The 22,859-nt window shown below is 54.9% G+C and overlaps 7 protein-coding genes and 1 non-coding gene across 8 annotated transcripts; 3 read left to right on the top strand and 5 right to left on the bottom strand.

Moving 5' to 3' along the window:
• Positions 1-267: 267 nt before the first annotated feature.
• Positions 268-2,101, bottom strand: BDP55DRAFT_633199 (cytochrome P450; the record flags this gene model as incomplete). Its single annotated transcript, XM_060572526.1, has 5 exons — positions 268-410; positions 515-1,215; positions 1,270-1,338; positions 1,399-1,876; positions 1,936-2,101. The coding sequence occupies 5 exons, from the start codon at positions 2,099-2,101 to the stop codon at positions 268-270; spliced, it is 1,557 nt and encodes a 518-aa protein (XP_060428393.1).
• A 752-nt stretch (positions 2,102-2,853) lies between these two features.
• On the bottom strand, positions 2,854-2,938 carry BDP55DRAFT_t202. Its single transcript has one exon. It is a non-coding gene; the product is annotated as a tRNA-Cys (tRNA).
• Positions 2,939-8,077: 5,139 nt separating this feature from the next.
• BDP55DRAFT_633198 (alcohol dehydrogenase 1) lies at positions 8,078-9,195 on the top strand (the record flags this gene model as incomplete). The annotated part of the gene is made up of 2 exons (XM_060572525.1): positions 8,078-8,138; positions 8,195-9,195. The coding sequence occupies 2 exons, from the start codon at positions 8,078-8,080 to the stop codon at positions 9,193-9,195; spliced, it is 1,062 nt and encodes a 353-aa protein (XP_060428392.1).
• Positions 9,196-10,115: 920 nt separating this feature from the next.
• Positions 10,116-11,799, bottom strand: BDP55DRAFT_633197 (actin-like protein 3; the record flags this gene model as incomplete). Its single annotated transcript, XM_060572524.1, has 7 exons — positions 10,116-10,181; positions 10,235-11,068; positions 11,128-11,214; positions 11,267-11,313; positions 11,370-11,597; positions 11,660-11,682; positions 11,765-11,799. The coding sequence occupies 7 exons, from the start codon at positions 11,797-11,799 to the stop codon at positions 10,116-10,118; spliced, it is 1,320 nt and encodes a 439-aa protein (XP_060428391.1).
• Positions 11,800-13,105: 1,306 nt separating this feature from the next.
• BDP55DRAFT_554720 (threonine aspartase) lies at positions 13,106-14,952 on the top strand (the record flags this gene model as incomplete). Its single annotated transcript, XM_060569419.1, has 3 exons — positions 13,106-13,362; positions 13,417-13,616; positions 13,673-14,952. 3 exons carry the CDS (start codon positions 13,106-13,108, stop codon positions 14,950-14,952), a joined length of 1,737 nt encoding a protein of 578 aa, XP_060428390.1.
• A 701-nt stretch (positions 14,953-15,653) lies between these two features.
• BDP55DRAFT_633195 (transcription factor tfb4) lies at positions 15,654-16,748 on the bottom strand (the record flags this gene model as incomplete). The annotated part of the gene is made up of 1 exon (XM_060572523.1): positions 15,654-16,748. The coding sequence occupies one exon, from the start codon at positions 16,746-16,748 to the stop codon at positions 15,654-15,656; it is 1,095 nt and encodes a 364-aa protein (XP_060428389.1).
• A 1,722-nt stretch (positions 16,749-18,470) lies between these two features.
• BDP55DRAFT_554470 (myosin-binding striated muscle assembly central-domain-containing protein) lies at positions 18,471-20,656 on the top strand (the record flags this gene model as incomplete). Its single annotated transcript, XM_060569393.1, has 2 exons — positions 18,471-19,250; positions 19,286-20,656. 2 exons carry the CDS (start codon positions 18,471-18,473, stop codon positions 20,654-20,656), a joined length of 2,151 nt encoding a protein of 716 aa, XP_060428388.1.
• A 250-nt stretch (positions 20,657-20,906) lies between these two features.
• On the bottom strand, positions 20,907-22,799 carry BDP55DRAFT_554366 (S-adenosyl-L-methionine-dependent methyltransferase; the record flags this gene model as incomplete). Its single annotated transcript, XM_060569384.1, has 3 exons — positions 20,907-21,623; positions 21,693-22,391; positions 22,455-22,799. The coding sequence occupies 3 exons, from the start codon at positions 22,797-22,799 to the stop codon at positions 20,907-20,909; spliced, it is 1,761 nt and encodes a 586-aa protein (XP_060428387.1).
• Positions 22,800-22,859: the final 60 nt, after the last annotated feature.

Below are 22,859 nucleotides of genomic sequence, written 5' to 3'. Positions count from 1 at the left end.
GGCGATTCGCTAATCGATCAAACTATCGACAGAATTATTTCCCTCCTAGTCGATCATCCTCACCTGACCATAACCTTAAAAAAATCCTTCATTCCCATCCCCAGTTTCCCAACACGTAGCCAGCCAAGTGTCGTTCAGGCTAGCTGCAGTCCTTTTTTGTGATTTATTTTCGTCCATGCCACTTCGGCCCTTTATTTTGTGTCTCGTTACGTCGTTGCAAAGAAACCGAGAGACTCGCTAACACCATCAGTGCGCTTTTTCTGACAACTATGCCATCTCGCCATCGGCAGCCTCGAAAAGCGCGATAGGCACGCCGTGACCCGGTGCGCCGACAATCTCGGCCCTAATGACTTGCGCGTTCCAGTCTCCGCGGTACTCGAGCTTTTCGAACTTTTGCAGAATTCTCGCCACTAGGTTTGCGTTAGCATGTGCTCAGCGACATCGCCATCTTCACAGTACGCGGCCAGGGTAAAGAATAGGAAAGGTACAGGGGAGAATATGGACGGGTACTCACTCGTATAAGCCATCTCCGTGTTTGCAAAGTTTTGTCCAACACAGATTCTCGGACCACCGTTGAACGGCACATACTGCCACGGCTTCGGCTGCCAGTTCTCCCATCGCTCGGGGCTGTAGATGGCCGGGTCCGCAAACGTCTCTGATACCTCGGGATATAGATCCCGCCTTCTCTGCATAGCGAGCGTGCTGTACACAACCGAATCGCCCTCGATCACGGCAATGTCGGGGTTTCCATTTCTGCCGGGCAACGTCGTCGTCGTCAATGCGGAGCGTACGTTGAACGGCACCGCGGGATACAGACGCAGGGTCTCCTGAAGACAATTTGTCAAGTACTTCATGCTCTTCAGGTCCTCGTAGGTCGGGGCCCTCTTCGGTCCCAAGGTTGTCAGAATCTCAGCGCGCAGCTTGGCGTATGTGGCAGGGTAGCGGGAAAGCTCGTATAGAGTCCATGAGAGCGTTGCAGCAGTGGTATCACGACCGGCGAGGAGGATAGCAACGAGCTGATCGCGGATGACCTTGGGGTCGCGCGTGAAACGAGCAATGTTGTGAAGGAAGGTGAAGTCCTTATCCGACTTGGAGAGTTTCTCGAGCTCTGATGGCGGCAGGGCCAGGGCCTCCTGAATGAAAGGATGGATAAACTCTTCAATGACCTTGATGCCGCGCTTGTACGTTCCGTGGGGCAAAATGTTCTCAAAGGGTCTGGAAATGGGTCAGCTCGATCGATTCTGTCTACCCTCGTCAAGGATGACGTACGCCATGATGGTGTAAAACATTTGATAGCTCTGTACTTCATTGAATGCATGTGCAAAGTGATGCTTCGGGCTGTCAGATGAATTAGCATTGCAAATCAACGCCGGCTGCTGGTCTTAGTGGTCTACTTACTTGCCAAGACTGTTGACACCATGCCCAAGCAAGAAATCGGTCGTCACATCAAGCGTCATGCGGTAGAACAGATCCGAAATGTCAAAAGTGACCCCCGACGCCGGGAATTTGTCCATCATGATGTCGGTCCACTTGTCAAAGATGTGCAAGTCACTGACACGGTCCTTGATGAACATGGGTCGGATCAAGCTCCGGTTATCCTGCCACGTCTTTCCATCCGTGGTGAAGATGCTGTCGCCCAGGAATGGAGACCAGACTTGATGGAACATGGCCCCCTTGCCAAAGTCGGCAAACTTGGAGGTGAGGACCGTCTTGATGTGCTCTGGCTCTCTGGTGATGAGAAAGCGGAGCTTGCCCGTGAAACCAATCTCGACTGTGTTCGGAGACTCGGGGGTAGCGACGCTGAAAAGAGTGTTAAAGCCCTCGAGGAGCTGGTGCTTGAGTTGATAACGTCCAATCCGTAAGAAGACCGGAATGGCTTCGCACTAGTTAGCTTCCTGCTCTTTGGTGCAGAGAGAGGGACTCTATCATTGTTACCTGTAAAGGGGTTGGAAGCAATAACTGGAGCTCTTACACCACCAGACTTGCTGAGGAGATACTCCATCCTAACCCTGAAGAACACCAAAAGTAGGAGGTAGGCTCCAAAGATGGAGCCCGCAATATAGAGCGGGTTAGCCGCCGTCAAGCTCTCGAGTAGACCCATCTTGATGGAAGTGCGAGTTGAATTCCCTAGCGATTACGCTAAGTGAGGATTCCTGTAGTGACAGGTGTATCCAGGACAGATGGAAAGGTTTTGAGGGGGGGGGGGGGGGGGATTTAGAAGTCGAATTGCAATTTCAAGACTGGAGAATTTCTGCAGTCAGTCGAAAACCAATGTTTAGCACCGAGGGGCTGGGCAAGAGGTAGGAGCAGCATCGTCTTAACTGAGCTGTTTCAATCCTCACCGAGCGGCACATGTAAGTGTGCTTGCTCAGGCCGCGGTTAGGTTCGACCCTCCACTTGGGGTATGCCTTCACTTGTTTCGTTTGGACTTGGTGGTCATCATCTCCAGGAGGGAAGACGATTGGCTACAAGACCTGGCTCCTGCATCGTGATCGAGCGTCTTACACGGACCATCCCAGGATCTGCCATGCAACTGCACTTGTCTCAATGTTACTAAACCAGCGTCAATCGTCTGGGCTGCCCGTACGTTCCGACACTTACAACGTAGAAGGTGAGCTGTAAAGGCGGGGGACTCGGCCAAGCCCCCGCATAACACTGGCGAATGTCTCCGTGGTCTAAACGGCTTCCGATGCGAGGACAGGACGGTGTCCCACTCCGTCCGGATGCATGTTTGACATGCAACCCCAAGAACAGCTGAAATTGGCAAAAATGACTAATCCCAGGACTCTAGAGATCCTCCTAGAGTTCAATCCCAAGAGTTGAGGGTTGAGTGTGGGGGAACGCAAAAATTACAGGACCGACCGCGATTCGAACGCGGGGCCTAGAGATAAACTGCGTGTAACTGCAATCTCTCGCTCTACCACTGAGCTATCGATCCTACTCAGTTATTGGATGATTTTCGAGATCAGATGGGAGCCTATGATCCACAAACCTTATTGCCGCGCTCTCCACACAAGCATCGACCGACTCCACAAACGCGGGAGATCGTATCCAGGTTCATCACCCTCACGAGCCAGTCGGCGAAATTCTTGCAATGCCAAGTTGCGTGGTGCGCTGGATAGCACCCTTAAAGTTGTGTATTTCGACAACGCGGAAGTGGCGTACGTGACAGCTTTGACATCAGTACCAGACGAGAGCGGTTATCGAAGAAACTTCAGCTCGGGCTGCCTTGCGTCAAACTTGGACAGGTCACAGCGTAGACTACTACGCCAGACCGCTCATACCCTCTGGTTGAACTCTTCAGCATGCTGCAGCTGTCAAAACTTCAGGTCAAGGTATCGTGCAACTGTCGTATCATGATCAGCTCGAAAAGGAAACGATGTCGCGCTGCCATGACCAATGGGATTATGATCGTCCGCACTCCATCTTGAAACCCTGTGTCAGTCTTAGATCGGACAGTGCACTGTTTTGGGGCGTTCATCTTGTAAACAACATGCCGTTGCACTTGAGATGAAGCAATTTGTCAAGATGTCAAAAGAAGTAGCAAGAAATTGATGGCGATGACTTGGAATAGTTCCTGTAGGTTTGCAGGTCAGACTCTAGCCCGGACCCCAGGACCGGTCTCAATATCAGTAATCAGTTCTCGGAACTGGTGATGAGCCCAGGCTTCAGGGATCCCAAACACAGGTGTGCGCTGAAATTCGAGGAAGGCTGCTCCAAAGCAGTGATTTACTGCACCGCTGCCAATCGCAACATGAGAGGAAGAGAAGAAAGTGTGCCGCTTCTCGTAGAGGAGAGACAGGCTGATGGGCATCAGGCACCGGAGGTGGGAATGACAACAATTGTGCTTCCAGTTGCATCGTCTCCTCCTCGTTCCTCGAATGCTGATTGTTGACTGTCGACCTTTACGTGAATCCAGAAGCGGAAATTTCGTTGATGAAAGCTTCTCTGCAAGCCTGGGAAACTTTAGTGACAGATGACCGCCCAGCTCGGGATTCCGGCTACTGCCAGAAGCCCTGAGCTTGCGCGTGATTCGATGGCAAGGAAGGAAAATGACTTTTCTCCGCGTGGTTCGTAGAAGCCCACGGGGAGTACGCGGGGTCTCCTCAGCCCCAGATTTGCTGCTCTCCACGCTGGCCTCTGGTAGAATCTTCCGCTCTTCCGGGGTACAAAGAGTAGGCGTCTGTTCCCGTCCCCGACTGAGTGAGGTGGCCGAAACTCATAGAGTACCGGTAATCGCAGAGAACAACCCTCCGCTCGTCCTTGAAGCCGCCGCACTACCGGATCCGGGGATGAACCCGGGCGTCAGCATTAAATGGGGTCTCTAGACAAAGTGCGCGACACACAGTGCAAGTTGTCGGCAGGCAGTGTAAGGGAGTTGACCGAGGGTTTCGAGCTGCAGGAGCTTCCCCGCAAAGCTGGAGACGCAGAGAGGGTGGTTGGTTGGGGTTCTGGTCGTGTTGAGGCGAGATAGGATCAACTGTTTGTGTGAGAGGTTCAGCTATTGATAGGCGGCATGCGGGGAATAGACGGGGGAGCGTTTGAGAATCGCGGGGCCCCATCCGTAGCCGCCACGCTTGTGGGCAACTCTGTCAGACGCGGTGGGCATTGTCTGCGTCAGGAGGTTGGATTTGCAAAGCTCCCTTCGAGCGAAGGTGTGGAGGCTGGCCCTCATTATTGGAGTACGCCGGCGGAGGTTTCGTAGGCAGGTGGCTGCGTGCTGCGGGAGTTTGGGGGAAGACAGCGACGAGCTTGTAGCCGAAGTTGCAGCGTGAGGCGTGAATAAGTGGTACCAAGGGCGGGGGATTGTGGGGGACATGTTCCTATCAGCTAGGGTGTTAGTAGTAAGTCCAAGTGTTGAGGCAGCTCGGGCTTTGTTGTTTCCTTACCTCTGCTCTGGTTCAGGGATTGATTGTGTGTCGTGTATCCGTATCGTGTGTTGTACGGGGTATCGTGTTGTTGGGTATGGGTTGCGAGCTGCATGATCCGCAGGTCCCGCTCTGGGCGAACGGAGATGAGGACTCTGAAGCTATTCGCAGCCACCTCCCTGCGACTTCGGACTAAGACTCGTGCGGCTGCTGTGCCTTGCCAAACATGTTACGCAGTAGGCAATGTCCACGAGGACCCAGGTAACTTCGTCTCAGGTGAGCTGACCTGTGGTTTTTGGAATGGCGCTTGTCTGGCCAAGTATGGTCAAGTTTTGCTGGAACTTATGGGGGCACATTGTGTATCATTTGGAGCTTTGTACGGAGAAGAGACGACTTTCGCTTCGGCATCGAGGGGCAGAACATTGACACGGAGCTTGTAAGTTGCACGGCAGAGATACCAATGGATTGATGATGTCCAGGTACGTTGGGGGTTGTTGATGATGAACAGTGACGGAACCGTCGACGGGCGGGATTTAGACCCCTGGAACGGTAAAAGCGGCTGTGCTGTTTTCGGCGGGATCGGTGGTGTGCATCGTGTGCGATTGATGCCCGGTGTGAGGCCGTCCAGATGCCGAGAGATTGCGGCGACGGGCGCCAACGGAAAGGGTGTTGGGACCCTGTAGTCGATTTCTACCAGAGCTTTCACGATCACCACCAAACGGTCCAAATGGCAATGTAGATTGTAGTATGACTAAGGCAGGAAAGGTACTTTGTAGAGTGGGGGGGGGGGGGGGGGGGGGGGGGGTGGAAGGTGCGCATCCCGACTATCCGCCCTTCCTGCCTCCCGGACAAGCGAGTGGTGTCATGATATGACGGGCCTTCTGTTGTTCTTTCCCAATGCCTCCGAGCAACATTTGTTCATTGCGGGAGTTTCTTGCAAGTGGAAACGGGCAGGGAGGAATCAAAAAAGAATATCCCGGATTAAAAAAAGCCAGGCTCACCAAAAGACGAGGATCTGAACATGGATCCGGCAGCTCCCGAAATGGGGAATGGGCTCTGCGTGGTGCTGTTTTGGCACTGCTGTGGCGCGGGCCTGCCGTGGCTTTGGCCGCATCTCATTCGTCCCATCTCGTGATTCTCCATCTTCAGCTCGTAATCTGGTGCTTTTCTGGTAGTTCTTCGGCCCTACAGCTCAAAATCTCTTCAACAACACCGCAACATGCAATCCATCGGCCCTGTCTCGCGGCTGCGTTAATTCGGAACAAGTCATCAATGATCATTGAGTCAATATGGATACTGCTAGAATTCCACTTGGGCTCTCTCGCCTGCATGCTCGCCGTCACTTTCGGTCTCGCATCTATCAGATCAGATCAGGTCCGCCGATCCAGTCCCCGAGACACAAAGAACATGCAGGAAAGCAAGTTGGCATTGGCATGGCATGGAATGAGACGGTGTGTAAGACTGGACCGGAACTGACTGATTATGGACCTGCCAACGAAACCCAACCCAACCTGTCGGCGACGGCCGTCCACCAAACACAGCTGCTTCAACTTCCAAGAACAGGAAGAAGAGGGAACTCTCAACATGGCCGTGGCCGTGGTTCCACCTTTCCCACTGCTCACAGTCAGAGCTGCAGACGAAGCCCATTCCCCACTCACTCGCCTCGACGTCGTTCACTGCGGGTTGCGCTGTGCTCCGACGTCAATCCGCGCCTGTCAGGTGGAGTTGTCGGTTCCTTCGTCAATCATCCCCCTATCCATGACATCCATGGACAGAGTTCCAGTCGAAGGAAGCAACGAGACTGAGAGTCGAGAACGTACCAAAACTTCCATCTCTCCACGCCTGCTATCCTGACGCATCAACGCCCTTGATCCTAGTTCACACATCCCACACCACACTATACCCTAAGGTACTGTGCACCACAGTAGAGTAAGGTAGTGCGGGTGTAGGGTCTCCAAGTCCCAGGGGCGCCTCATGGCCTGCCCTGCCCGTCGTCCGCTATCCGCGCCTTCGGTTGACAGCAGCCGTTGCATCGACGATGCATCCCAGAACGTGTCTTGAGCAGACAGACGTAAAGTACCTATGCACCCGGGAAAGCTACCCTTCCGGCCAATCACGGTCCAACGCCGCGATCATTTTACGCTCCCGCTTGTCCTAACTGCGCGCGGGGTAATACCTGTTTCCCTTTGTACCTAGCCTTCTTTTCAAGGTAGCAGTAGCAACACTGCGACTTTCTCCCCTAACCCGGTGGAGCGAAACCGCGCGCAATCCGTTGCTGTGAGCCTCGAGTCTGCAAGTGCAGGCAGAACGACTTGGGACGTGCAGGAAGCGCTGCCGTGTAATGGAACCCGGCGGCAGCCCCAATCCGCGCGTGTACGAAGTACGAGTACGTACACTGCACAGTACATGGCAGTTTCCGGACAGAGAGACCAGCCACTGCTTCCCTTTCTCCTTCTCTAACAACTTCCATTCTCAGAGCTGAGGTCGATGTGCGGTGATCCGGCCCACCTGGGACCCGGCCATGGCCTTGGCTTTCCTCACATTTTGCAAAAGTTGGGGGTGTCAACTGGGTGTGTACGAATACTTTGTCAGTTTTGTATGGTGTGTCTCGAACTCTTCTGCCACTGTGAGGGGTAAAGCTCCGTAGACTGCGGTTCCTGGCCTGTCGTCAACATCATACGTTTTTTGCTCTAGCCTTGTCCAGTGGATGCGCAGTCGGCCCTGATACCACACCTCACCTCACTCGTCCGAGTCGTCTCTTCCCAGTCCTTTCCTGCTTTGCCTCCTCTCAGCATGGAAAGTCTCAACCCACTTTATCCTTCTCTCCGGGACTGCTTCACCATGCCATGCTTCACTTGACATGACAGATGTACCAAAGTATTTCGCCCAGAACGTCCATCCCTGACACGAACCGTCCGGTGCCGTACCGAGCTTCCCCCAGCTGTTGGAGAGCAGACCACTGCCACCAACGCCCCCACCTCTCACTTATACGACCGTTCCTGGACATGCCCAAGATGTCGCTCTCATCTCTATATAAGACCAGCGTCGCCATGCTCTGGTTTCCCGTCTGATCAGATCAAGCGATCCAAGCCCAACAGCCTTCCATCTCACATTCCAATTTCTTCCTCTATTTCACAGGAAGATCCCAGATTTCATCTGTACTTCAGAGACATCCTTGCACACATCTCTCACCAACACAAACCATCATAATGGCCGCTCCCGAGATCCCAACCGAGCAATGGGCTCAAGTCATCGAGAAGACTGGAGGCCGTATGTCACCACATCATCCCTCACATTTGGTTCACATCTCTAACATCATATCTTAGCCGCCGTATACAAGAAGATTCCCGTTCAGAAGCCCGCCTCTGACGAGGTCTTGATCAACGTCAAGTACTCCGGTGTCTGCCACACCGATCTTCACGCCATGATGGGCGACTGGCCTCTCGACACCAAGATGCCCCTCGTCGGTGGCCACGAGGGCGCTGGCATCGTCGTCGCCCGCGGCGAGCTCGTCAAGGACGTCGAGATTGGCGACTATGCCGGTATCAAGTGGCTCAACGGCTCCTGCCTCGCCTGCACCTTCTGCCAGGACGCCGATGAGCCTCTCTGCCCCCACGCCCTGCTCTCCGGCTACACTGTCGACGGCAGCTTCCAGCAATACGCCATTGCAAAGGCCGCCCACGTTGCCCGCGTGCCCAAGGACGTCAGCCTCGAGGCCGTTGCTCCCGTCCTCTGCGCCGGTATCACAGTCTACAAGGGCCTGAAGGAGTCCGGTGTTCGTGCCGGCCAATGGGTCGCCATTGTCGGTGCCGGTGGCGGTCTCGGCTCCCTGGCTCTGCAGTACGCCAAGGCCATGGGCATCCACACCATCGCCATCGACGGCGGTGCGGAGAAGGGCGAGATGTGCAAGAAGCTCGGCGCCACCGAGTTCGTCGACTTCACTGTCTCAACCGACCTCGTCGCGGACGTCAAGAAGGCCACCCCCGAGGGTCTCGGCCCCCACGCCGTCATCCTTCTCGCCGTCAGCGAGAAGCCCTTCCAGCAGGCCACCCAGTACGTCCGCTCCCGCGGCACCGTCGTCTGCATCGGCCTGCCCGCCAACGCCTACCTCCGCGCCCCTGTCTTCGACACCGTCATCCGCATGATCAGCATCAAGGGCAGCTACGTCGGTAACCGCAAGGATACCGCCGAGGCCCTCGAGTTCTTCCGCCGCGGTCTCATCAACGCACCCTACAAGACCGTCGGCCTGAGCCAGCTCAACGAGGTCTTTGACATGATGAAGAAGGGCCAGATTGCCGGCCGCTACGTCGTCGACACCAGCAAATAGACGAACAAAACAAGATCTGGAAAAAGCTGCGGGGGGCGTAATGTGAACTCTTGAGAGACCAAAAAGGTTGGGGCCTTGACGGCGGCGGCGGTTGGGCGATGGCGGTGTTGTTGCTTCACGGCGGGCGAGCGGATGAATTTGATGTCTTTTCTAAGAGACTTTTGTTTAGGATACCTAACCTGGGAGGGAGTTCAGCGTGTATGATACATATCTTTCTCGTTCTATTGGAAACGAGTAATGAACAAATTTGAAAACACTAAGCAGTCTTCTTCGAGCTTGTGACACTTGTGATTATCGTAGGTCTAAAGGTAAATTAGACTATATGGACTATTGGTTGTCCTCTGGTTTTTTTGTCTGCGAGACAAGTAACCACATGTAAATAGTTACCACAGTTCAAGCTGCAACCAATCACAAATGTCAATATTGGTATACATGTCAGCAGAGCGCTGGAGCCTTTCAGCTGATGGGAAGAACAAACAAACCGTATATTTAGCTGCATGGGCGAGATATAGGAATACAGGAGAGACGAGGCAGAGCCCAATTTTTCAGCGACTACTCAGAATGCCAACAGTTAAGGCCAATTTGCAGCGGCCGACTCTACACCCAGCTCCAACTACAACCGTAGGTACAGGTTCATACGTAGTGTGTTAAGATGCATTGAGATATAGCTCATACAGATGTTTACTCTCGTCGAAAGAATGTCACGTTAGTGTGAGGAGATGATGCGACATAATGCAACACAACACAGTTTCCTCGGGACCCATCCCAGCTACGGAGCGTGGACAGCTCCTGATTTGCACGTGCAGGAAAGGCATGACGAGAAGTGGTCATGATTTTGATTCTCGTAAATAGCGTAGTGGTAGTGGTAGCCTTTTGGAGATAAGTATTGGCTCGCAGTCTCTACAGAAAAATCCCCAGATTTATGAACCACCAGGGCCGCCCAACAACGCGAACCGTCTAACAATGCTTGGGCCGTACTCCTCATACTATCATACAAGTCAGCAAAAGCGCTCATAATGGGACTGGATGAAAGGCTTACCTCAGCCTTGGTATGGCAGTAAGAACGGAACTCGGGCGTCTGTCCCAGCAAACTTCCACCGAACCAAGGACCATGTCTCTGCCTCTTGTGCGTGATAACCTGGACTTCCAAGCCACCAGACTTGGCACCACCGCTGCGAACCTCACTGGCTCGGATGCGGGCATCGACCAGTTGCTTGATATCTCTTTGCAAGCGGCGGCCGAAGTCCTTGTACAGGGTGCTTCCGCCGGAAAGTACAATGTTCTTGTAAAGACCACGACGCACATCGATAGGGGAAGCCTGAATGACGTTGTCGACCACAGTAGGGAGGGGTGTGAGGAAGTCGGAGCTGTAAATTTCGGGGTTGAAGAAGATCTCGGGGGCGAGGAAACGCTCGTATCCGACGTCGACGGAGACCTGACGGCCACCAGGGTGAAGCACCGGGTGCTTGATGAAGCGGGTGGGGTCCCGGTCGTAGCGAGAGAACTCCTTGACAATATCGGGGCAGACGTAGCAGTGCTGCTCCTTGATCTCCTGGGCCGTCTTAAGCGACGAGTCCGGCTCGCCTCTATCACGCAGCAGCGACTGCACGAAGTAGGTCAGGTCGCGACCTGCGATGGGGATCGACTTGATGGAGGATCCGATGACATATCCCTCGGCGACAGGGATGACGTGGGTAACACCGTCACCAGAGTCAATGACCGTACCGGTCAAAGATCGGTCATGAACCTTGGAAGAGGTCCATGAGGCGGCAAGGGCGAGCACAGCCTGGACGGCGATGTACAGACCGGCGCAGTTGAAGGATTCGAAGAAGATCTCGGCCGTGTTCTCGCGGTTCTCGGGAGGGTTCAGGGGCTATGACAAAGTCAGCTTGGACTCTTTAGATGCTCGCATACAGATATCCCGTATCGTACCGGTTCGGTGAGGAGGAAGAAGTGATCTTCGGGTTCTACGCGGAGGTACTTGAAGATGGAGTTTGACCAGAATCGTTCCATGTGGTCCTGTAAGCGGTCAGCCTGAGTTCAGTACAGTTTAGGCCTTGATGTGACGAACCCAGTTCTCTATTTGGCCGTGACGGATAGGGTAGTGAAGACCGTAGCCTGGAATATTGGTCAGTAGCTGTCAACCAAGAACAGGTCCGTCGCATCCAACTAACCAGGCCCTCCAGAAGCAGCAATAGCCTCATCACCAATGAAGAAGTCGAGGTCTTCGGTTCCACGCTTCGAGTTCAAATGTCCGCCGGGCCCTGCGCCACCGGTCAGGAAGGACGGTTTATTCGCGACAGCAGGACGGCCGGAGCCCGTTCCTCCTGCGCTTCCAGCAGCACCTTTCGTCGCAATAGCGGTCGGGAATACGAAGGACGGGGAGTCGTTGCCGGCGAAACCTGAATGAGACGTCAGAGATAGGGATCGTGATACGTGTGATAAAGCTGTTCAATTGGCATACCGAGCTTCGAGAATCCCGTGCCGCTGTTGATGACCTGTTAGCTGGCGATGGTCTCACTGACGTCTGCCTCGGGGGATGCGGGGCAGGGTGACATTGGTGGCTTACTTGTCCATGACAACGGCAGGCGTTTGGTTCGCCATCGTGAATGTGTTTTTGGATGCGCTCGGGGAGACTCTAGCTCAGTTGCGGCATCAATGAAGGGGTGAATAGGCCGTCGAGGTGTTGGTTGTGTCGTGGGAGTTGATTACGACGTACGTCTAAGGTAGCCGGAAGTGTGTGCCTTGTCACCGATGGAAGCTCCCAACCTGCGGCTGTGCATCAGAGTGGGTGGATTCTCCAGCCATGGGAGAGGTCGGTGCCCCACCACCAAGCCCCACCAAGACATAGAGGAAGGAAAGGCCGTGTGTATTTGTAGGCACTGTTACTCAACACTGTAATCAAGTTACCTTAGCTAAGCAGCTTATTGTATCCTTGGGGATTCAACTACACTTGATGTGCATGGGGTGAGGTCTATCGGGGATTGAAGAGCCGTTCTGCTTCTGGCGTAAATTGGAATTCGAGGTCTCTCTATTCCTTGGTAAATAGGAGAAAGTTTTACATTAGAAAAGTCAAGGGTTCCGAAATCAGACGCGGTGGGATAATCTGAAAGACATCCGCACTTTCCAATTCATTAGGAGTCAGTTTTCTCCTTTTCATCTGGACTGGTAATTTCACTATTATCCAGGCATCTGCTCTGGTACCCCATTCGACGGTTCTACCACCCTCAGACGAAGGAGCTCACAGTTTCTTACTCCTTCTGGCCATGTTAGGCGAGCGCACGACTTAGGGAAGGAGCCTGAACATATTGGGCCCCACTGAGTGCTCTGCAACCGCCTTACACCATCGACCCTTCCTTCTTCAACAGTCGGCACTTCGGCTTTGATGAACTGACGCGGAAACTCCTCTAGATCTGAAAGTCTTGCAGCTTCTCCTTGCCGATTCTCCCAAGCCACCCTCCCCATACCTTATTTCTTCTCTTTACCTAAGACCACCTTTCCGCTCCATCTCTTAGATGGTAGTCGAACGGCCCCGAGAATCAGCCTTCAACAATCGTTGCGTCCTAGCGTTATATCATTTTGGGGCATCTTGGCTAGGTGCTGCAGCCACCAAGTCTCAACAGCACGACTTCGGGCCTGTTTCTCAGTAACGCCGTCGACTTACCAACCCGGCACCTCAAGTTTTATCTCCAAATTATCGACTATCATTGCATGCCAGGCCACGCCGGGGCACCACATTCTTTGAACTCAAAGCCACGCTGTGCTGCAGCCAATGTGGACCACGAGCTCGTAGCCAAAACCACCATCCATGCTCTCCACAGATACCAACCGCCAAGTGTCTTCCGCTCCAGAGACCGTCAGCGAACTCTCACGGGCTCGGGTTACCAAGCTCGGGCGGGCTGAACGTGGAATGGAACCGCTCGCTCCTGAGATCAACCACAACCCAGCCACCACAGCTGCGGGAAGTGGAAAACCTCATTCGGAGAACACCAAAGTCCAAGGTCACGGAAACATCCGCCCAAAAAAGGTTGGAGGTGCTGATGGCACAGTTGACCGAGTCTTCAAGAGAAAGCACAAAGGAAAGTTTACGGGTGCTATTTTCATCCACGCCGGCGCCGGCTTTCACAGTCATCAGAACGAGCGAGTCCATCTGGAGGCTTGCAGCGAGTACGTTACACTTCAAGCTTCACTACATCACTACATCATTGCTGACAACACCAGTGCTGCTTCCATGGGAATGAAATTCCTCAAATCAGGTGCCACTGCTACGGAAGCTGTCGAAGCTGCTCTGCGTGTCCTCGAAGATAAAGAGATCACCAATGCCGGTTACGGCTCCAATCTGTCAATGGACGGGACCGTGGAATGCGATGCAACTATCGTTGATCATTTAGGAAGAAGCGGTGCCTGCGGAGCAGTTCCCAGTCAGTCAATGCTTGATTCCTAGAGCCGAAGACCATGGCTAATATTGATCCTTCAGACATCAGAAATCCAATCTGTCTCGCAAAGCTGATTCTGGATAAAAGCAACCAGCCATTATCGTTGCGCCGAGTACCACCGAACATTCTGGTAGGGGAGGGCGCCAAAAACTTCTCCGTGGAAAATGGCATGCAAATCGTGCCGAATGACTACCTAATTTCCAAGAACGCGCGGGATCGATTCCTGCGATGGCAGGAGGACCTTAAGCGAGCGGAGGACAAGGTCAAGCAAGCCAGTGCCCGTAAAATACTCGAGGAACCAGCTGAGCACTGTCAGCAGTACGACAACATGCCGACAACAGTTCCCTCCCGCATCTACCAAAGCGAGCAGAGAGACCATGCCAATGCTATTCTCAATGGAACATGGAACGAGGGCCAGCCAGATTCACCCCATCGAGGCTCACCAGTACCCGAGCAGATGCAGGGCTTTCCTCGGGTTACACCTCCGAGAGCAACAATTGAGAGGTCCCCATTGAGTCATGTGGGAGCTTCCATACCCTCCGTCAATAGATCTCGGCCTCATATACTGCAAGAGAGGGACCCTCTGGCGTCGTCTTCCAGCCACTTGGCAGAGGAGGGAAATCGTGATGGCACCATGTCATCTCAGTGGACAGACGGGGCTAGACATGCGAGCACAATTGCACAGTTGCAGGGTTGTAGTCCTCGCGGGCTTAAGCGGCCGTTTTCTGCGACTGAACTGGAGCACGAGGATGTCATCACCGACACTGTTGGAGCCATAGCTATCGACGAAAGAGGCAACATTGCGGCAGGCTCATCCTCTGGAGGCATCGGCATGAAACACCGCGGACGTATAGGCCCCGCTGCTCTGGTAGGCATCGGTACTGCTGTGGTTCCCTGCGACCCCGAAGACCCAGACAAGGTCAGTGTTGCCGCAGTGACCAGCGGTACGGGAGAGCACATGGCCACCACCATGGCATCTCAACGGTGCGCTGAACGGATCTATGGCAACACCCGTCGTGGACCGAACGGCAGAGACGTTGAAGAGTGGGACGAAGACGCCATTATGGAATCTTTTATTAACAATGATTTCATGGGCCACCCCGGCGTCAAAAACTGCAACTCGGTCGGGGCAATTGGTGTGATGACGGTCAAGAAGACGCGGACAGGGTACTATTTATACTTTGCCCACAATACTGACTCCTTTGCACTTGCCTCGATGGGCGGTTCCGACAAGGAGCCCGTGTGCGTCATGTCTCGCCTTGGAGAATCGGCTCAAGTCACGCGGGGTGCTCGAAGAATACGAGTCGATTCTGGGATATGAGCGCAGAGGCAATGGCGTGCTTGGCCGTGGGTTGGATGGGCATAAACAAGGATGGTGAGTTTAGACGGGACTCTTTCGTGTTCAACTGGCGCAGAGTTGAACAGCAATACGGGTGGCTAGACCTGAGAGAGCCAGGAGCGGCTTAAGTATTCTTACTTGATAGTGATACCCCTTCTTAGTGCAGAATGCTTTCTTCCTGGAGCATCATCAGGAGGGTAATTCAGGTAGAAAACAAGAAATACGCCTCAGACGTATGATTTCCCAAGAAATAAGATGTTCATGAGCCATTGTTCAGAAATTCAATTCCATCCTCTCTTAGGAGGGAACTTTTTGGTGCCGTGATATCTGTCCTAAACGCCCGATTCATCCAATACGAGCCTTTATCTGCTCATTTCCGTGCGGCTCTGAGCGATCTTGGGAAATGAAGCTACGTAGACCTATACGATACACCACTCCTCCCGGCGATGCAAGTCGCTATTAGAAGGGTCGAGGAACCATATACCACTTGCTATATGAAGCCATCTTGGCTAGTCCGGCAAGCATCCAAGTTGAGCAGGTTATGAGCCGCAGGCTGGTGATATTTTTGTGTCGTGCTGGGCGTCTATAAACCACGTAGGCCGCACTCCTGGTGACGTTCCTGGAAAAAGGCTAGCTCACAGTCACCACCACTCGGATGATGTCCTTGCTTTGTGACATGTGCCTTATCCTGGACGAGGGGTGCCCGCTGCACTGCCGGTTTCCTCCCTGATATGGCCGTTTGCTAGGACCGTCTTCTTCTTCTTCTTTTTCCTTCGCGGTATGACGGCAGGCTTGGCGCCATAGCTGCCGAGAGAGAGCTTGGTGCCACAGGTGAGGCACTCTGAGTTCTCGGGTACGTCGCAGAAGATGCTGAGGCAGATGCTGCAGACGAAGCCCGTGTCCACGACGCGGCCGTGGCAGAAGCAAGCGGCGCGGAAGTCGACGGTGTGATGGGTTGGCGGGATGAGGGAGGAGCGGGCCTCTGCGTCGGCGGAGTAGGCGAACATGAGGTAGCTGAGGAGGCCACGGGGGCTGGCTGCCTGCATGAAGGTGCCGTCGGTGATGTAGCTCGCCTGCTGGAGGAAGGTTGCGTCGCCGGAGAGGGCGAGGGTGTCGATAGGGATCTGGGAGTGGGCGGCGGCGAAGACGGCGTTCATGGTGGAGATGTACTGTACGGGCTCCGAGTCGGAGACGGAGAGGATGAAGATCCGGGCGCGGAGGCGACTGAGGGCGGAGGAGGTCGGGCGGGCGGCGTCGGGGGCTTTGTTGGTCTCGTTGAGGGAGAGGGAGGTCTTGTTGATGTGGGTGAGGGCGAGGGTGAGGGCGCCCGAGAGCTGGGTCGTCGTACAGGCCAGGTCGGCCTCGGTGGTTGCGTCGACGAGCTGGCGCATCCCGGCCATGACGGCGGCCTCGATCTGAGCGAACTGGGGGAACTTGTTGGCCGAGGACTGGTTTGGCGTAGGCGCAAAGGAGTCGACGCCCGTCATTGAGACATCTTCAGAGTTTGCGGCGCCGTTTGTGGCGGCGCCGGGCTTTGAGGGGTATAGCCATACGGCGCGGTTGCTGTGAGAGGCAATGATGGCTACCTGATTCGCATTGCTGAAGGCGAGGTGGGCGTTGACGAAGACGAGGATGTTGGCGATGGCCTTTGAGAGTGGGAGGATATCGTTCAGGGCGGCCCAGGCTCGAGGGTTCGTGTCGATGACGATGGAAAGGAGGGAAGGAGTGGCCTCGTGCGAGGAGACCTCGTAGTGGTCAGAGGCGTCGACGGCGTTCATGGCGGAGGAGGAAGAGGATGCGGTAGTCGACGATGGCCTCTAAGGGCGGCGGGCGCCTGGTCGCGAGAGAGTGTCACGGGCGGAGCATCTGCGGTTTGGCTGTAGGAGGTGTTGAAAGTCTGTGGGTTGTATTGACTATTCAGGGACCTCGTTCGATTCGGACCCCGTCCGATCCTACGTCCTTGAGGCCAAGCGGGTAGAATTGATCTCTTGGCGCAGTATCATTCACGAAAAGACAGGGCGAACTGCTTTTTTTTGCCCTTCTGTCTTGCAGGTAGGGGTTTGTGTGAGGTGTGGTGATGCAACGAAGCTAGCTTTCATCCAGAAATATCCGTAACCCATGTGCCCCGGGCTTCAAGTTGGCCTGTGCTCCGACACACTGGACGGCAGGGAAACCTACCAAAGTTGATTGGACGGCACAGGACCGGGGACGACGGGGAAGAGGCTCCGAAGGAGGACGACAGCCAGCAGCAACTTCAGGCGCGCTCCTGACGTGGGGGCGCGTTGAGTGACAGGGACGATCGTCGCGCACCCGCTCGAGGGAGCTGCCACCTTAGGTTCTTTCATTTTGATGAGGTAAGCTTAAAGACAGCAGGCAATGGAAGAGGGTGGGAGCACCTGGCCGTGCTTGCCAATCTGTGAAGTACATTCAAGCAATCCCGCCCCGCTCCTCCCCTGTAACGGGGACTCATTGTTCCCTCTAAATCTACCCTATTGGGATGTACCTGTCTCGAGCATGACGTAGGTAGGTACTATCTGTGCTGTACCTATTCATGAAGCCAAGAGACGTGGGGAGACCCAGTCTGTCGACCTTATGCGCAGCGGGCGGTGTAAGTGTTGGGTTTTCCAATGGTTGAGACTTGAGAGAGGGAGTCTTTCTGGAAGTCAGTCGTCAGTCTTGGAGACCGGGCGGGCAGGGTGCGCTGTGTGAGGGGTGTGGTCTGCTACAAATGGTAGCCAAGGAGGGGCACCCGTGGCACCTAAAAAAAGACGGGAGCACCGTGGATTGCAACAGTCAGCCCGTCCGTTGTAGCAGAAGCTGACGGTTGAACAGAAACAGCCCAGCGGTGGTTCCATTCCATTGTCAGTCCTTACTCCTTGGTACTTGGACTTACCGGGACGGGCTGGGTTTCTGGGTGGCACGGCGATACTGAATAAGGCGTCCAAGGTAAGCCCGAGAGAGGTCCCGTATGAAATCGCGACGACTCGAGTACGTACCGTACCTTATTCCCCCCTCCGTGGGTACGGATAGGTAGGTAGGTAGGTAGGTACCAGTGCCAGCAACTACGTGCCTCACCTCATACTTTTTCCTGCTGGACTGCCACTGCCCATCAACGCGCGCTCGCCCACTGACCAGTGACAAGTCTCACTTGTGAAACCTCTTTGGGGTTGTCTGGTGCCATCCATTTCTTATCTCAGCAATCAACCCTACCTTACCTGAACAGATCCTCCTCCACGGCCACCTCACGCCTCTGTCATCGCCGGACCTTGCCTTGTGACCAACGCATCGCACAGTCCGCTGTCGCCGCCGCCGCCCTAACCACCGTAGCAAGGTACCTACTTATATCAACCGTTCCGCCCCGTTTTGTTCTAGGCTTTTTCTGTCCGTCCCAGGTCTGTCCGTTCCTCACTCACTCAACAACATACCTTGACGTGGTACCAAAGTATACATTATCTCAGCTTCGCTCAACTGCTTTCCAGCCTGAGCGAACAACATCGACAATGGCCGCCGTCACCCAAGCTTCCGCTCCCACCACGGCGCCTCCGAGAGAGGATGAGACCCTCCTCGTTCTTGCGCGATTAATGGAGGGCGGCCAGGAGGATGATGAAACCATTCGCGACCTCGACCAGCTCACCAAGCTGTTGAATGAGGACCTTCAGCTCATCCAGGCCAAGACCGGCGCCCCCACGATATGCAAACTCATCGATGGCGATTGCGTCGACACCATTTTGACATATCTTGACATGAGACAACCCGAGATTGTTCGTGCACACGCCGTTATCGCTACATCCGCCTATCTCAAGGCCGCCGGCGACGATGGTGCTAAGAAGCTCTCTAACTTCTTCTTTGACAAGATCAAGAGGGGCACCTATGACGACTATATCGTCGCCTTTTGTGTTGCTGCTTCCACGTTCCCGGTCGTTCCTGACCTTACATCAGAGCTGTTCCTCAGCGAAGGCTTCTTGAGCTCCCTCGGCCCGTTGATGAGACGGAAGTGGAAGAGCCGCAAGGTCGAGACTGCCTGCTTGGAGATGCTTAACGCCGCATGCATGAACTCGCAGTGCCGTGATGCAGTGAACAAGTACTGCACTGAGTGGCTGGAGGAGGTTGTCGATCAGGACCCCGAGGAGATTGCCAAGGAGATGTCACAGGACCCGGAGTACTCTATCAAGGAGGGCTCTGTCGCCATGCGCAAGCATTCGGAGCAGGTTCAAAACTTGGCAGCAGTCATCCTGGCGAAATTGAGGGTATGGTATTCATCAACAAACGGACATGAAGCCGTCCAATCACAGATCTGACTGACTTCAGAACGAAGGCAGTGCCCACGGCGTCGGCGCTGAATGAGGACGGGCAAGGGAAGATATCACCTGCAATCACAACCATCGAGGAGCTTTCAACGAGGTTCACCTCCATGCTCCTCAGCGAAGACGACCATGGACACCAACATTCTATCGAAGGGCTGGCCTACGCATCGATCCGGCCAACCATCAAGGAAAAGCTGGCGGGGAATGCGGATTTCCTGAAGAAACTTGTCAAGACGCTGGCCGACGCCCCGGCGAAGTCGCCCGTGACGTACGGAGCGCTTAGTATCCTGGTGAATCTCACCAGATACCAGCCCAACTTGTCGGAGGAGGAAAAGAAGATGAACCAGCTCAAGGCTTACGCCGCCGCTGCTGGGAAGTCTGCCGGGCCCGATCCACTCAACGACAATGACCATGTTGCAGAACGATGCCGGTGCGTCTTTGAGGCCGGGGTCACTCCGGTTCTAGTAACCCACAGCAAGGGTGGTTCAGCCGCGTCACTATCACTCACTGTCGCTATCATTTACTCTCTTTCAGTTACGACATCTTTGCGTGGCAAGCTTGCTCAGCAAGGCGCCGTCAAGCTTCTCTTGGCTGCATGGGCTTTGCTCCCGGAGTCCGAAGCCGCGGGTCGCCGCACCGCTGCGCAAGCTCTAGCACGCATTCTCATCAGCACGAATCCGGCTCTTGTTTTCGGCGGCAGTCGTTCTAACCCGCAAAGCTCCGCGATCCGCCCCCTCATTTCTATCATTCCCACAGACCCAGTTGCTGAGCATCGCGACCTTCTTCCAACGTTCGAGGCGCTGATGGCGCTCACCAACCTCGCGTCAACCGATGACCTCGATACTAGACGAGCCATTATCAGGGTAGCGTGGCCGCAAATCGAAGACCAACTGCTTTCCTCGAATCCCCGCGTGTCAAAGGCCGCTGTCGAGCTCATTTGCAACCTCGTACAGGCCGTGGAAGGTCTGGCGCTGTACGCCGACGGCAGCCCAGCAGCAAAGGGTCGTTTACACATTCTACTCGCCTTGGCGGACGCCGAGGACGAGGGCACGCGCAGCGCAGCAGGTGGTGCTCTAGCAGCTCTCACGGGCCACGAGAACGTCGTCCAAGCCATTGTGGAACGTGAGCGGGGTGTCAATGTCATCCTCGACATGTGCGCTGACGACAATGAGGACTTGCGGCACCGCGCTGGCTTCATCATTTACAATATGGTGGCTGCCGAGGGTACCCCGGGGGCCAATGCGCGGAAGAAGATTATTGAAGAGGGCGGTCTCGAGGGGCTCAAGGAGGCCGCTAAGAAGAGTCGGCGGGCGGAGGTGGTTGAGGTCTTGGTGCAGGCCTTGAAGATTCTGCTAGAGGACAATCGGACATTGGAGGGCTGAAAGACCTGGTCTCCTTTTTTTTTTTTTTGTACAGACAGAACCTCATACAAGAGTAGACAGAACAAGAGGATCACGAAATAAAACGGTCAAGGACTCGGAAAACACGCTTGAGAGAATGGTCCCATGCCACGTCTACACTCTGGTGGCTGTTGCTTTTTTGAATTAGTAGACCAATGCTGGTATCACAAACTTTTCTGTACTCTCCCTGATGTAATATCCCAACCTATCCCAATGCAATGTAGGTAGGTAATCAAGCACTCTTCTCAACCCTGTTCAACACAGCCACACCCTCGACATGTCCCGTCTGCGGGAAGAAGTCAAAGCCCACAATACTCTCAATCTCGTACTTTGTCCCATCCCCGCCGTCGCCACGCACCAGCACGCCCACATCGCGCGCCTGCGTGTGAACGTTGCAACTCACGTACACGACCCGCCTCGGCCCAAACGCCAACAACTGGCTCAGGAAATCGTTATCGCAACCCTTACGCGGGGGGTCAATGACGACGACGGTCTCGTCGGCCGGGTACGTGACCTGCTTAAACAGCTGCGGCGCATCAGCAGCGAGGAAGTTACACTGCGACTCGGGGAGGTTATTGAGGCGGGCGTTTTTGCGGGCACATTCGATGGAGTCCTTTGCGATGTCGATGCCTGTGCTGCCGGTAAACAGGGAGGCAAGGGTGATTGTGAAGAGGCCGGAGCCGGAGTAGGCGTCGATGAGGTACTTTATGCGGTCGCGGTTGGGGCCGGCGGGTGGCATGACGTGGTCGCGGATGTACTGGGTGAATTTGGGGAGGATGGAGTTGTTATTTTGGAAAAAGGAGTTTGCGGGGTTGGTGAAGAGGTAGGTGTCGATGTATTCGCTTGACATTGCGCCTGTGGCGGAGAGGCAGGTTTTGATGTCTACGTGGGTGTCTGTCTCAATGCGGACTGCGTCGGAGGGGGTTTCTGCGGGAGGTTGTTCTTCTTCCTTTGCTGGTGCCTGCTCTGTTGTGGTTGTTTCTTCTGTGGCTGTGGTGGTGGCACCGTTGCTGATGACCTTCTTTGGGTAGCGTTTTGTGCTCTCGCGGAGGAGGATCGTGGCGCCCTTTGTAAAGTTGCCAAAGTCTCTGGCGATGCGCTCACGCTCGCGCTTCATACCCAAACGAACGGCCTCGGTTCCAATGGGGCAGTCCTCGATATCCAGAACATGACGGCGGCCCTTGACATTGAATCCGATATCGGGGGCCTTGCTCAACGCCTGCTTGGGCTTATTCCTCTTGTGGTGACCAGGAGGGCCGTCAAAGTGCGGCGTGAGCTTGGTGCGGTACCCATACTGAAGCGGGCTACCAATGGTATCCCGGATCGAGGGGACCAGCTCGGGGTTCAAGTTGGAGAAGTTCTTGTACGCCTTGTCGACAATGGAGCGCTTGTGCGTGAGCTGGGTGTCGTAGTCGAGCATCTGGAACTGGCAGCCGGAGCACTGGGAAAAGTACTTGCAGTTGACGCGGGCGTCGTCGCGGAGGGGGCCCGCCTTGACGACGGAGATGAAGTCGGCTACTGAGTAGGACTCCTCGCGGACGTGTCTAATGACCTTTGCCTTTGCGACGTCGCCGGGTGCGACAAAGGGGACAACGTAGACTTGTGTCGAGGTCGAGCCCAGCTGGAAGCCGAGGCCGTCTCCCGTTGAGGAGATTGCATGGACTTCAACTTCGATTTCGGTGAAGGTTTCCGGGAGGGATTCCGAGGGCGCTTGGGTCTCGGTCTGCGTTTCTCTGTTCTCTGACCCGTCCTTCACCTCCTCGCCTTCTGCTGCTGCTACTGCTGGTGCCGGCGCCGGTGCATCGGGGAGTGATTCCTTGCGTAACGCGATGAGGGCTTGCACGTCGAACGCCAGAACCTCTTCGGACGACCCCTCGGTGATGTTCCTCTCACGCTTCGACTTGCGCTGCTTGTCCTTGCCCCTTCCGCCTCCTTGGCCGCCCTGGAACGAACGCTTGTTGCCATTGGGTTTGTTGCCGCCGTTCTGCCATTTTCTTTGACCCTGTTCCTGGCCCTGACCTTGGTGAGATGACTCTCCTGTAGTTGTTGCTGCTGCTGCTGGCTTTGGAGGGAGCCCTTGTGGTGCCGCTGCCGCCGCCTGAGGCGCCTCTGTTGTTGACGACATAATGACCCTGCGAATAAGTGGCCGGTAAGCTGCTGCTGGCGCCGAGCTTGATGCCCGGCT

Source organism: Colletotrichum godetiae, assembly GCF_030913485.1.
Source record: "Colletotrichum godetiae strain CBS 193.32 chromosome Unknown BDP55scaffold_26, whole genome shotgun sequence".
Taxonomy (NCBI): Eukaryota; Fungi; Ascomycota; class Sordariomycetes; order Glomerellales; family Glomerellaceae; genus Colletotrichum; species Colletotrichum godetiae.
This window is presented reverse-complemented; position numbering and strand designations above follow the sequence as displayed.